Raw genomic sequence first — 14,721 nt, forward strand, 5'->3', positions numbered from 1 at the left:
TCTCACAGTCTCTCACCACTGCAGCAGCTCTCACAGTCTCTCACCACTGCAACAGCTCTCACAGTCTCTCACAGTCACTCACCACTGCAGCAGCTCTCACAGTCTCTCACCACTGCAGCAGCTCTCACAGTCTCTCACCACTGCAGCAGCTCTCACAGTCTCTCACCACTGCAGCAACTCTCGCAGTCTCTCACAGTCTCTCACCACTGCAGCAGCTCTCACAGTCACTCACCACTGCAGCAGCTCTCACAGTCTCTCACCACTGCAGCAACTCTCGCAGTCTCTCACAGTCTCTCACCACTGCAGCAGCTCTCACAGTCTCTCACCACTGCAGCAGCTCTCGCAGTCTCTCACAGTCTCTCACCACTGCAGCAGCTCTCGCTGTCTCTCACAGTCTCTCACCACTGCAGCAACTCTCGCAGTCTCTCACAGTCTCTCACCACTGCAGCAGCTCTCACAGTCTCTCACCACTGCAGCAGCTCTCACAGTCACTCACCACTGCAGCAGCTCTCACAGTCTCTCACCACTGCAGCAACTCTCGCAGTCTCTCACAGTCTCTCACCACTGCAGCAGCTCTCACAGTCTCTCACCACTGCAGCAGCTCTCACAGTCTCTCACCACTGCAGCAGCTCTCACAGTCTCTCACCACTGCAACAGCTCTCACAGTCTCTCACCACTGCAGCAACTCTCGCAGTCTCTCACAGTCTCTCACCACTGCAGCAGCTCTCACAGTCTCTCACCACTGCAGCAGCTCTCGCAGTCTCTCAGTCACTCACCACTGCAGACGCTCTCACAGTCTCTCACCACTGCAGCAGCTCTCACAGTCTCTCACAGTCACTCACTACTGCAGCAGCTCTCACAGTCACTCACCACTGCAGCAGCTCTCAGTCTCTCACCACTGCAGCAGCCCTCACAGTCTCTCAGCACTGCAGCAGCTCTCGCAGTCTCTCACAGTCTCTCACCACTGCAGCAGCTCTCACAGTCTCTCACCACTGCAGCAGCTCTCACAGTCACTCACCACTGCAGCAGCTCTCACAGTCTCTCACCACTGCAGCAGCTCTCACAGTCTCTCACCACTGCAGCAACTCTCGCAGTCTCTCACAGTCTCTCACCACTGCAGCAGCTCTCACAGTCTCTCACCACTGCAGCAGCTCTCACAGTCTCTCACAGTCACTCACCACTGCAGCAGCTCTCACAGTCTCTCACCACTGCAGCAGCTCTCACAGTCTCTCACCACTGCAGCAGCTCTCACAGTCTCTCACAGTCACTCACCACTGCAGCAGCTCTCACAGTCTCTCACCACTGCAGCAGCTCTCACAGTCTCTCACCACTGCAGCAACTCTCGCAGTCTCTCACAGTCTCTCACCACTGCAGCAGCTCTCACAGTCTCTCACCACTGCAGCAGCTCTCACAGTCTCTCACAGTCACTCACCACTGCAGCAGCTCTCACAGTCTCTCACCACTGCAGCAGCTCTCACAGTCTCTCACCACTGCAGCAACTCTCGCAGTCTCTCACCACTGCAGCAGCTCTCACAGTCACTCACCACTGCAGCAGCTCTCACAGTCTCTCACCACTGCAGCAACTCTCGCAGTCTCTCACAGTCTCTCACCACTGCAGCAGCTCTCACAGTCTCTCACAGTCACTCACCACTGCAGCAGCTCTCGCAGTCTCTCAGTCACTCACCACTGCAGCAGCTCTCAGTCTCTCACCACTGCAGCAGCTCTCACAGTCTCTCACAGTCACTCACCACTGCAGCAGCTCTCACAGTCACTCACCACTGCAGCAGCTCTCACAGTCTCTCACCACTGCAGCAGCCCTCACAGTCTCTCAGCACTGCAGCAGCTCTCGCAGTTTCTCACCACTGCAGCAGCTCTCACAGTCTCTCACAGTCACTCACCACTGCAGCAGCTCTCACAGTCACTCACCACTGCAGCAGCTCTCACAGTCTCTCACCACTGCAGCAGCTCTCACAGTCTCTAACCACTGCAGCAACTCTCGCAGTCTCTCACAGTCTCTCACCACTGCAGCAGCTCTCACAGTCTCTCACAGTCTCTCACCACTGCAGCAGCTCTCACAGTCTCTCACAGTCACTCACCACTGCAGCAGCTCTCAGTCTCTCACCACTGCAGCAGCTCTCACAGTCTCTCACCACTGCAGCAGCTCTCACAGTCTCTCACAGTCACTCACCACTGCAGCAGCTCTCACAGTCTCTCACCACTGCAGCAGCTCTCACAGTCTCTCACCACTGCAGCAACTCTCGCAGTCTCTCACAGTCTCTCACCACTGCAGCAGCTCTCACAGTCTCTCACCACTGCAACAGCTCTCACAGTCTCTCACAGTCACTCACCACTGCAGCAGCTCTCACAGTCTCTCACCACTGCAGCAGCTCTCACAGTCTCTCACCACTGCAGCAGCTCTCACAGTCTCTCACCACTGCAGCAACTCTCGCAGTCTCTCACAGTCTCTCACCACTGCAGCAGCTTTCACAGTCACTCACCACTGCAGCAGCTCTCACAGTCTCTCACCACTGCAGCAACTCTCGCAGTCTCTCACAGTCTCTCACCACTGCAGCAGCTCTCACAGTCTCTCACCACTGCAGCAGCTCTCGCAGTCTCTCACAGTCTCTCACCACTGCAGCAGCTCTCGCTGTCTCTCACAGTCTCTCACCACTGCAGCAACTCTCGCAGTCTCTCACAGTCTCTCACCACTGCAGCAGCTCTCACAGTCACTCACCACTGCAGCAGCTCTCACAGTCTCTCACCACTGCAGCAACTCTCGCAGTCTCTCACAGTATCTCACCACTGCAGCAGCTCTCACAGTCTCTCACCACTGCAGCAGCTCTCACAGTCTCTCACCACTGCAGCAGCTCTCACAGTCTCTCACCACTGCAACAGCTCTCACAGTCTCTCACCACTGCAGCAACTCTCGCAGTCTCTCACAGTCTCTCACCACTGCAGCAGCTCTCACAGTCACTCACCACTGCAGCAGCTCTCACAGTCACTCACCACTGCAGCAGCTCTCACAGTCTCTCACCACTGCAGCAGCTCTCACAGTCTCTCACCACTGCAGCAGCTCTCACAGTCTCTCACCACTGCAGCAACTCTCGCAGTCTCTCACAGTCTCACAGTCTCTCACCACTGCAGCAGCTCTCGCAGTCTCTCACAGTCTCAGTCTCTCACCACTGCAGCAGCTCTCGCAGTCTCTCGCAGTCTCTCACCACTGCAGCAGCTCTCGCAGTCTCTCAGTCACTCACCACTGCAGAAGCTCTCACAGTCTCTCACCACTGCAGCAACTCTCACAGTCTCTCACAGTCACTCACCACTGCAGCAGCTCTCACAGTCTCTCACTACTGCAGCAGCTCTCACAGTCTCTCACCACTGCAGCAGCTCTCGCAGTCTCTCACCACTGCAGCAGCTCTCGCAGTCTCTCGCAGTCTCTCACCACTGCAGCAGCTCTCGCAGTCTCTCGCAGTCTCTCAGCACTGCAGCAACTCTCACAGTCTCTCAGCACTGCAGCAGCTCTCACAGTCTCTCAGCACTGCAGCAGCTCTCGCAGTCTCTCACAGTCTCTCACCACTGCAGCAGCTCTCACAGTCTCACAGTCTCTCACCACTGCAGCAGCTCTCGCAGTCTCTCAGTCACTCACCACTGCAGCAGCTCTCACAGTCTCTCACCACTGCAGCAGCTCTCACAGTCTCTCACAGTCACTCACCACTGCAGCAGCTCTCACAGTCACTCACCACTGCAGCAGCTCTCACAGTCTCTCACCACTGCAGCAGCTCTCACAGTCTCTCACCACTGCAGCAGCTCTCACAGTCTCTCACCACTGCAGCAGCTCTCACAGTCTCTCAGCACTGCAGCAGCTCTCGCAGTCTCTCACAGTCTCTCACCACTGCAGCAGCTCTCACAGTCTCTCACAGTCACTCACCACTGCAGCAGCTCTCGCAGTCTCTCAGTCACTCACCACTGCAGCAGCTCTCAGTCTCTCACCATTGCAGCAGCTCTCACAGTCTCTCACAGTCACTCACCACTGCAGCAGCTCTCACAGTCACTCACCACTGCAGCAGCTCTCACAGTCTCTCACCACTGCAGCAGCCCTCACAGTCTCTCAGCACTGCAGCAGCTCTCGCAGTCTCTCACAGTCTCTCACCACTGCAGCAGCTCTCACAGTCTCTCACAGTCACTCACCACTGCAGCAGCTCTCACAGTCACTCACCACTGCAGCAGCTCTCAGTCTCTCACCACTGCAGCAGCTCTCACAGTCTCTAACCACTGCAGCAACTCTCGCAGTCTCTCACAGTCTCTCACCACTGCAGCAGCTCTCACAGTCTCTCACAGTCTCTCACCACTGCAGCAGCTCTCACAGTCTCTCACAGTCACTCACCACTGCAGCAGCTCTCAGTCTCTCACCACTGCAGCAGCTCTCACAGTCTCTCACCACTGCAGCAGCTCTCACAGTCTCTCACAGTCACTCACCACTGCAGCAGCTCTCACAGTCTCTCACCACTGCAGCAGCTCTCACAGTCTCTCACCACTGCAGCAACTCTCGCAGTCTCTCACAGTCTCTCACCACTGCAGCAGCTCTCACAGTCTCTCACCACTGCAACAGCTCTCACAGTCTCTCACAGTCACTCACCACTGCAGCAGCTCTCACAGTCTCTCACCACTGCAGCAGCTCTCACAGTCTCTCACCACTGCAGCAGCTCTCACAGTCTCTCACCACTGCAGCAACTCTCGCAGTCTCTCACAGTCTCTCACCACTGCAGCAGCTCTCACAGTCACTCACCACTGCAGCAGCTCTCACAGTCTCTCACCACTGCAGCAACTCTCGCAGTCTCTCACAGTCTCTCACCACTGCAGCAGCTCTCACAGTCTCTCACCACTGCAGCAGCTCTCGCAGTCTCTCACAGTCTCTCACCACTGCAGCAGCTCTCGCTGTCTCTCACAGTCTCTCACCACTGCAGCAACTCTCGCAGTCTCTCACAGTCTCTCACCACTGCAGCAGCTCTCACAGTCACTCACCACTGCAGCAGCTCTCACAGTCTCTCACCACTGCAGCAACTCTCGCAGTCTCTCACAGTATCTCACCACTGCAGCAGCTCTCACAGTCTCTCACCACTGCAGCAGCTCTCACAGTCTCTCACCACTGCAGCAGCTCTCACAGTCTCTCACCACTGCAACAGCTCTCACAGTCTCTCACCACTGCAGCAACTCTCGCAGTCTCTCACAGTCTCTCACCACTGCAGCAGCTCTCACAGTCACTCACCACTGCAGCAGCTCTCACAGTCACTCACCACTGCAGCAGCTCTCACAGTCTCTCACCACTGCAGCAGCTCTCACAGTCTCTCACCACTGCAGCAGCTCTCACAGTCTCTCACCACTGCAGCAACTCTCGCAGTCTCTCACAGTCTCACAGTCTCTCACCACTGCAGCAGCTCTCGCAGTCTCTCACAGTCTCAGTCTCTCACCACTGCAGCAGCTCTCGCAGTCTCTCGCAGTCTCTCACCACTGCAGCAGCTCTCGCAGTCTCTCAGTCACTCACCACTGCAGAAGCTCTCACAGTCTCTCACCACTGCAGCAACTCTCACAGTCTCTCACAGTCACTCACCACTGCAGCAGCTCTCACAGTCTCTCACTACTGCAGCAGCTCTCACAGTCTCTCACCACTGCAGCAGCTCTCGCAGTCTCTCACCACTGCAGCAGCTCTCGCAGTCTCTCGCAGTCTCTCACCACTGCAGCAGCTCTCGCAGTCTCTCGCAGTCTCTCAGCACTGCAGCAACTCTCACAGTCTCTCAGCACTGCAGCAGCTCTCACAGTCTCTCACAGTCTCTCAGCACTGCAGCAGCTCTCGCAGTCTCTCACAGTCTCTCACCACTGCAGCAGCTCTCACAGTCTCACAGTCTCTCACCACTGCAGCAGCTCTCGCAGTCTCTCAGTCACTCACCACTGCAGCAGCTCTCACAGTCTCTCACCACTGCAGCAGCTCTCACAGTCTCTCACAGTCACTCACCACTGCAGCAGCTCTCACAGTCACTCACCACTGCAGCAGCTCTCACAGTCTCTCACCACTGCAGCAGCTCTCACAGTCTCTCACCACTGCAGCAGCTCTCACAGTCTCTCACCACTGCAGCAGCTCTCACAGTCTCTCAGCACTGCAGCAGCTCTCGCAGTCTCTCACAGTCTCTCACCACTGCAGCAGCTCTCGCAGTCTCTCACAGTCTCTCACCACTGCAGCAGCTCTCACAGTCTCTCACCACTGCAGCAGCTCTCACAGTCTCTCACCACTGCAGCAGCTCTCGCAGTCTCTCAGTCACTCACCACTGCAGAAGCTCTCACAGTCTCTCACCACTGCAGCAGCTCTCACAGTCTCTCACAGTCACTCACCACTGCAGCAGCTCTCACAGTCACTCACCACTGCAGCAGCTCTCACAGTCTCTCACCACTGCAGCAGCCCTCACAGTCTCTCAGCACTGCAGCAGCTCTCGCAGTCTCTCACAGTCTCTCACCACTGCAGCAGCTCTCACAGTCTCTCACAGTCACTCACCACTGCAGCAGCTCTCACAGTCACTCACCACTGCAGCAGCTCTCACAGTCTCTCACCACTGCAACAGCTCTCACAGTCTCTCACCACTGCAGCAGCTCTCACAGTCTCTCACAGTCTCTCACCACTGCAGCAGCTCTCACAGTCTCTCACAGTCACTCACCACTGCAGCAGCTCTCACAGTCTCTCACCACTGCAGCAGCTCTCACAGTCTCTCACCACTGCAGCAGCTCTCACAGTCTCTCACAGTCACTCACCACTGCAGCAGCTCTCACAGTCTCTCACCACTGCAGCAGCTCTCACAGTCTCTCACCACTGCAGCAACTCTCGCAGTCTCTCACAGTCTCTCACCACTGCAGCAGCTCTCAGTCTCTCACCACTGCAGCAGCTCTCACAGTCTCTCACAGTCACTCACCACTGCAGCAGCTCTCACAGTCTCTCACCACTGCAGCAGCTCTCACAGTCTCTCACCACTGCAGCAACTCTCGCAGTCTCTCACAGTCTCTCACCACTGCAGCAGCTCTCACAGTCACTCACCACTGCAGCAGCTCTCACAGTCTCTCACCACTGCAGCAACTCTCGCAGTCTCTCACCACTGCAGCAGCTCTCACAGTCTCTCACAGTCACTCACCACTGCAGCAGCTCTCGCAGTCTCTCAGTCACTCACCACTGCAGCAGCTCTCAGTCTCTCACCACTGCAGCAGCTCTCACAGTCTCTCACAGTCACTCACCACTGCAGCAGCTCTCACAGTCACTCACCACTGCAGCAGCTCTCACAGTCTCTCACCACTGCAGCAGCCCTCACAGTCTCTCAGCACTGCAGCAGCTCTCGCAGTCTCTCACAGTCTCTCACCACTGCAGCAGCTCTCACAGTCTCTCACAGTCACTCACCACTGCAGCAGCTCTCACAGTCACTCACCACTGCAGCAGCTCTCACAGTCTCTCACCACTGCAGCAGCTCTCACAGTCTCTAACCACTGCAGCAACTCTCGCAGTCTCTCACAGTCTCTCACCACTGCAGCAGCTCTCACAGTCTCTCACAGTCTCTCACCACTGCAGCAGCTCTCACAGTCTCTCACAGTCACTCACCACTGCAGCAGCTCTCACAGTCTCTCACCACTGCAGCAGCTCTCACAGTCTCTCACCACTGCAGCAGCTCTCACAGTCACTCACCACTGCAGCAGCTCTCACAGTCTCTCACCACTGCAGCAGCTCTCACAGTCTCTCACCACTGCAGCAACTCTCGCAGTCTCTCACAGTCTCTCACCACTGCAGCAGCTCTCACAGTCTCTCACCACTGCAACAGCTCTCACAGTCTCTCACAGTCACTCACCACTGCAGCAGCTCTCACAGTCTCTCACCACTGCAGCAGCTCTCACAGTCTCTCACCACTGCAGCAGCTCTCACAGTCTCTCACCACTGCAGCAACTCTCGCAGTCTCTCACAGTCTCTCACCACTGCAGCAGCTCTCACAGTCACTCACCACTGCAGCAGCTCTCACAGTCTCTCACCACTGCAGCAACTCTCGCAGTCTCTCACAGTCTCTCACCACTGCAGCAGCTCTCACAGTCTCTCACCACTGCAGCAGCTCTCACAGTCTCTCACCACTGCAGCAGCTCTCACAGTCTCTCACCACTGCAACAGCTCTCACAGTCTCTCACCACTGCAGCAACTCTCGCAGTCTCTCACAGTCTCTCACCATTGCAGCAGCTCTCACAGTCTCTCACCACTGCAGCAGCTCTCGCTGTCTCTCACAGTCTCTCACCACTGCAGCAACTCTCGAAGTCTCTCACAGTCTCTCACCACTGCAGCAGCTCTCACAGTCATTCACCACTGCAGCAGCTCTCACAGTCTCTCACCACTGCAGCAACTCTCGCTGTCTCTCACAGTCTCTCACCACTGCAGCAGCTCTCACAGTCTCTCACCACTGCAGCAGCTCTCACAGTCTCTCACCACTGCAGCAGCTCTCACAGTCTCTCACCACTGCAACAGCTCTCACAGTCTCTCACCACTGCAGCAACTCTCGCAGTCTCTCACAGTCTCTCACCACTGCAGCAGCTCTCACAGTCTCTCACCACTGCAGCAGCTCTCGCTGTCTCTCACAGTCTCTCACCACTGCAGCAACTCTCACAGTCTCTCACAGTCTCTCACCACTGCAGCAGCTCTCACAGTCTCTCACCACTGCAGCAGCTCTCACAGTCTCTCACCACTGCAGCAACTCTCGCAGTCTCTCACAGTCTCTCACCACTTTAGCAGCTCTCACAGTCTCTCACCACTGCAGCAGCTCTCGCAGTCTCTCACAGTCTCTCACCACTGCAGCAGCTCTCGCTGTCTCTCACAGTCTCTCACCACTGCAGCAACTCTCGCAGTCTCTCACAGTCTCTCACCACTGCAGCAGCTCTCGCAGTCTCTCACCACTGCAGCAGCTCTCACAGTCTCTCACCACTGCAGCAGCTCTCGCAGTCTCTCACAGTCTCTCACCACTGCAGCAGCTCTCGCAGTCTCTCACCACTGCAGCAGCTCTCACAGTCTCTCACCACTGCAGCAGCTCTCACAGTCTCTCACCACTGCAGCAGCTCTCACAGTCTCTCACCACTGCAGCAGCTCTCACAGTCTCTCACCACTGCAGCAGCTCTCACAGTCTCTCACCACTGCAGCAGCTCTCAGTCTCTCACCACTGGAGCAGCTCTCACAGTCTCTCACCACTGCAGCAGCTCTCACAGTCTCTCACCACTGCAGCAGCTCTCACAGTCTCTCACCACTGCAGCAGCTCTCACAGTCTCTCACCACTCACCGCAGTCTCTCACCACTGAAGCAGTTCTCACAGTCTCTCACCACTGCAGCAGCTCTCGCAGTCTCTCAGTCTCTCACCACTGCAGCAGCTCTCGCAGTCTCTCAGTCTCTCACCACTGTAGCAGCTCTCACAGTCTCTCACCACTGCAGCAACTCTCGCAGTCTCTCACCACTGCAGCAGGTCTCGCAGTCTCTCACAGTCTCTCACCACTGCAGCAGCTCTCTCTCTTCCCAAGTGTCTATGTCCATGGGCAGTTATAAGGAATAGCTGCTGGCCGAATGAGTAGCTATGACAGGTATACGGGAATCTTAACCCTCATTCTGCGACTTCACACTTGTCTTTATTCCCCTCCTGAAATACTCTGTGCTGCTGTGGACCTTGTAGATCTCAATCCTCCTAGCCGTCTCCATTTCCATAGCCCTGTGCTCAGTCTGACCACCCAGAAGTCTGTAAAACACCTCCCCTTAAATACTCAGTGCTGCTGTGAGGCGCTGATGTAGATCTCAGTGCCTATGGCATCACCAGCTCGTGAACGGTCTCCCTTTAAACTCCTTCAGAAAATCTTTAGTATTACCTTAAGTGGGAAATGGAGTATCAATAAATACACACAAAACAAAGGAAAAAAACAAAAACAAGGAAAATACAATTTGCCGACATCCCCCCGCTGACATAAATGGTACAATTAAGTCTGCCGGAGCGCCAGGATCGGGAAGAGTTTGCATAAGAATTGATAGAGTGCATTGATATCCCATCTCCAATCTGCAGACTCTCTAGAGACTGCTTTACTCTCATCTGTTGATCTCTTGCGCCATCTACAGGCCAGACTGTGTATGACGTCCTTCAGGAAAAAAATCCCTGACAACTTCAAAGGAAATCGGCGATGGCGAGAGCGTCAATTATCCGACAGGCAGAGAATTATGCCCCAAACTTTAAGCTCTCCCGTCTCGACTTTTTCGTTTTAATCTTGGCTTTAACCCTTTAATTCTGCTTTTAACCCCTTCTCTCCCATCTGTTCGGTACAATAGAAATGATTAGTATATACTGTAGGACGTTATATACAGTTCCCGGCTACACAATTATCCTGACAGTATGCTGTGGTGAGAACGCCCCCCCTCCCCCCCTGCCCTACACACCGCAGTCTTTGTGTTACAGCAGAGGCGTAGCGGAACGTAAGATGAAAAGATATCATAGTCAGGCGAGAGAAGCGACAGGGCTGATATCTATTGCTGAACGTCTAATAATCCAGACGGATAACAATGGCGAGGTAAAGGATGGCGCTCACCTGCAGCAACAGCTCCTTCTCCACAACCTCCTCCGTTTTGCTGATGAGACGTTTTTGCAGGGTGTGAATCTTCTGAATCAGCTCGTAGGTGCTGGGGTCACTGGCCTGATATGGGGGGCAAATATAGATAAACAGCGTTACTAATACCCTCCACAGATCCCCCATAACAGTGTCATCTACAGATCCCCCATAACAGTGTCATCTACAGATCCCCCATAACAGTGTCATCTACAGATCCCCCATAAGAGTGTCATCTACAGACCCCCCCATAAGTGTCATCTACAGATCCCCCATAACATTGTCATCTACAGATCCTCCATAACATTGTCATCTACAGACCCCCCCATAAGTGTCATCTACAGATCCCCCCATAACATTGTCATCTACAGATCCTCCATAACATTGTCATCTACAGATCCCCCATAACAGTGTCATCTACAGATCCCCCATAACAGTGTCATCTACAGATCCCCCATAACAGTGTAATCTACAGATCCCCCATAACAGTGTCATCTACAGATCCCCCATAACAGTGTCATCTACAGATCCCCCATAACAGTGTCATCTACAGATCCTCCATAACAGTGTCATCTACAGATCCCCCATAACAGTGTCATCTACAGATCCCCCATAACAGTGTCACCTACAGATCCCCAATAAGTGTCATCTACAGATCCCCCATAACAGTGTCATCTACAGACCCCCCATAACAGTGTCATCAACAGAGCCCCCATAACAGTGTCATCTACAGATCCCCCATAACAGTGTCATCTACAGATCCCCATAACAGTGTCACCTACAGATCCCCCATAACAGTGTCATCTACAGATCCCCCCATAACAGTGTCATCTACAGATCCCCATAACAGTGTCATCTACAGATTCCCCCATAACAGTGTCATCTACAGATCCCACATAACAGTGTCATCTACAAACCCCCCATAACAGTGTCATCTACAGATCCCCCCATAACAGTGTCATCTACAGATCCCCCATAACAGTGTCCTCTACAGATCTCCCCATAACAGTGTCATCTACAGATCCCCCATAACAGTGTCATCTACAGATCCCCCCATAACAGTGTCATCTACAGATCTCCCCATAACAGTGTCATATACAGACCCCCACATAACAGTGTCATCTACAGATCCCCCATAACAGTGTCCTCTACAGATCTCCCCATAACAGTGTCATATACAGACCCCCACATAACAGTGTCATCTACAGATCCCCATAACAGTGTCATCTACAGACCCCCCATAACAGTGTCATCTACAGATCCCCCATAACAGTGTCATCTACAGATCCCCCATAACAGTGTCATCTACAGATCCCCCCATAACAGTGTCATCTACAGATCCCCCCATAACAGTGTCATCTACAGATCCGCCATAACAGTGTCATCTACAGACCCCCCATAACAGTGTCATCTACAGATCCCCCATAACAGTGTCATCTACAGATCCCCCATAACAGTGTCATCTACAGATCCCCCATAACAGTGTCATCTACAGATCCCCATAACAGTGTCATCTACAGATCCCCCATAACAGTGTCATCTACAGATCCCCCATAACAGTGTCATCTACAGATCCCCCCATAACAGTGTCATCTACAGATCCCCCATAACAGTGTCATCTACAGATCCCCCATAACAGTGTCATCTACAGATCCCCCATAACAGTGTCATCTACAGATCCCCCATAACAGTGTCATCTACAGATCCCCCATAACAGTGTCATCTACAGATCCCCCATAACAGTGTCATCTACAGATCCCCCATAACAGTGTCATCTACAGATCCCCCATAACAGTGTCATCTACAGATCCCCCCATAACAGTGTCATCTACAGATCCCCCATAACAGTGTCATCTACAGATCCCCCATAACAGTATCATCTAGTTGCACTGGTTCTTAAAGGGATGCACAATTCTAGCAGTAAAGAGATTCCATGTGGACAATCCCTCCCCCAATTTATAGAAAGACAAAAAGAGGTTTCCCTTCCCATGATCCTCGGCTTCTCCTTCATGTTTCTGTATCAGTTTCCTTCCTGATGTCTCCTTATTTCCTGCGCCCCTAGATTTTCCTGGGGTCCTTCTTTTTATCCCCCCTTCCTTCACTGTTGTGTATAGATTATTCTAAATATAAGGGGTGGGGCTTATGCTAATATTTGATTGCTAAATCCCTCCCCTTAAGACCCATCCTGTGTAACACATCGGACACAAAGTCTCTGCCAGACTCAAAACTTTTATATTTAGTGTTCCTTATTCTCTTATGTGAGGTGTCGGTCTTCACTGCAGCGCTACCATTCTATTCCTCAACCATGAAGATCAGCGTGGTCCATTCTTCTCAGTAATTACCTCCAGTTTCCGCCATCGGTGGACATTCATGGGGTTCTCCAGCTCCTCCTCCAGCGCTCTGCAACGTGTCCGCTCCTTCAGGAGCTCCTTCTGCATGTGATAGACCTCCCGCCTGGACACAACCATAGACCATCAGTTATTACATATCATAAAGGGTATATGGGGGGGGGGGAGTCCTGCTATAGGAGGGGCTCTTTATGAATACAAGCCAGTTCACATGTTGCATTCGTTGCAGTCACATTGCCGGCTCTCAGGCTGATGCGTTGCGGCAGGACAGAGGGCAGGGATGCAGATCTACTTGGTGCACAAATAATTCTGCACTTATTGCTGTAAAAAGCTGCCGCTAACAAGGTCCTGGGGGTGAGGGGCTCGTGCAGCGCCCGCCTGACACCAGAATATAAGAGGACGGGAGGGGGAGAAGCCAATTATCAGCCGGAGCAAAGAGGAATCCGCAAAGCAAGATGAATTATTAAAGACAAGGCTTTACCTCTGACACCTCTCACAGAATGTGAACTGCAGCCAAATATCATCACCACAAAATGTAACTGTATGAGAGGAGGAGACGCTAAAAATATACCGCGGGCAGGAGGGCGACATATAAATATACCCGCCATATGTGACCAATATCATCAGCAACATAAACAACAGGATTATTAACAGTATTATAGTAAATTCTTATACATAGGAGCAGTATTATAGCAGTTATATTCTTGTACATAGGAGCAGTATTATAGTAGTTATATTCTTGTACATTTGAGTAGTATTATAGTAGTTATATTCTTGTACATAGGACCAGTATTATAGTAGTTATATTCTTGTACATAGGAGTAGTATTATAGTAGTTATATTCTTGTACATAGGAGTAGTATTATAGTAGTTATATTCTTGTACATAGGAGTAGTATTATAGTAGTTATATTCTTGTATATAGGAGGTAGTATTATAGTAGTTATATTCTTGTACATAGGAGGTAGTATTATAGTAGTTATATTCTTGTACATAGGAGGTAGTATTATAGTAGTTATATTCTTGTACATAGGAGCCGTATTATAGTAGTTATATTCTTGTACATAGGAGGCAGTATTATAGTAGTTATATTCTTGTACATAGGAGGTAGTATTATAGTAGTTATATTCTTGTACATAGGAGGCAGTATTATAGTAGTTATATTCTTGTACATAGGAGGTAGTATTATAGTAGTTATATTCTTGTACATAGGAGCAGTATTATAGTAGTTATATTCTTGTACATAGGAGGCAGTATTATAGTAGTTATATTCTTGTACATAGGAGGTAGTATTATAGTAGTTATATTCTTGTACATAGGAGGTAGTATTATAGTAGTTATATTCTTGTACATAGGAGCAGTATTATAGTAGTTATATTCTTGTACATAGGAGCAGTATTATAGTAGTTATATTCTTGTACATAGGAGCAGTATTATAGTAGTTATATTCTTGTACATAGGAGCAGTATTATAGTAGTTATATTCTTGTACATAGGAGGTAGTATTATAGTAGTTATATTCTTGTACATAGGAGTAGTATTATAGTAGTTATATTCTTGTACGTAGTAGTATTATAGTAGTTATATTATTGTACATAGGAGGTAGTATTATAGTAGTTATATTCTTGTATATAGGAGTAGTATTATGGTAGTTATATTCTTGTACATAGGAGTAGTATTATAGTAGTTATATTCTTGTACATAGGAGTAATATTATAGTAGGTATATTCTTGTACATAG

The 14,721-nt window shown here is 51.5% G+C and overlaps 1 protein-coding gene across 1 annotated transcript in view; it reads right to left on the minus strand.

The window, feature by feature from the left end:
* Positions 1-14,721, minus strand: part of CFAP58 (cilia and flagella associated protein 58) — a 47,654-nt gene that overhangs the window by 11,899 nt on the left and 21,034 nt on the right. Inside the window, 2 exon segments of the mRNA XM_075288005.1 lie at positions 10,618-10,722; positions 12,978-13,089. Of these exon segments, the coding sequence (XP_075144106.1) occupies positions 10,618-10,722; positions 12,978-13,089 (217 nt within the window).

The sequence above is a fragment of the Leptodactylus fuscus genome, chromosome 10 (genome assembly GCF_031893055.1).
Source record: "Leptodactylus fuscus isolate aLepFus1 chromosome 10, aLepFus1.hap2, whole genome shotgun sequence".
In the NCBI taxonomy this organism is placed as follows: domain Eukaryota; kingdom Metazoa; phylum Chordata; class Amphibia; order Anura; family Leptodactylidae; genus Leptodactylus; species Leptodactylus fuscus.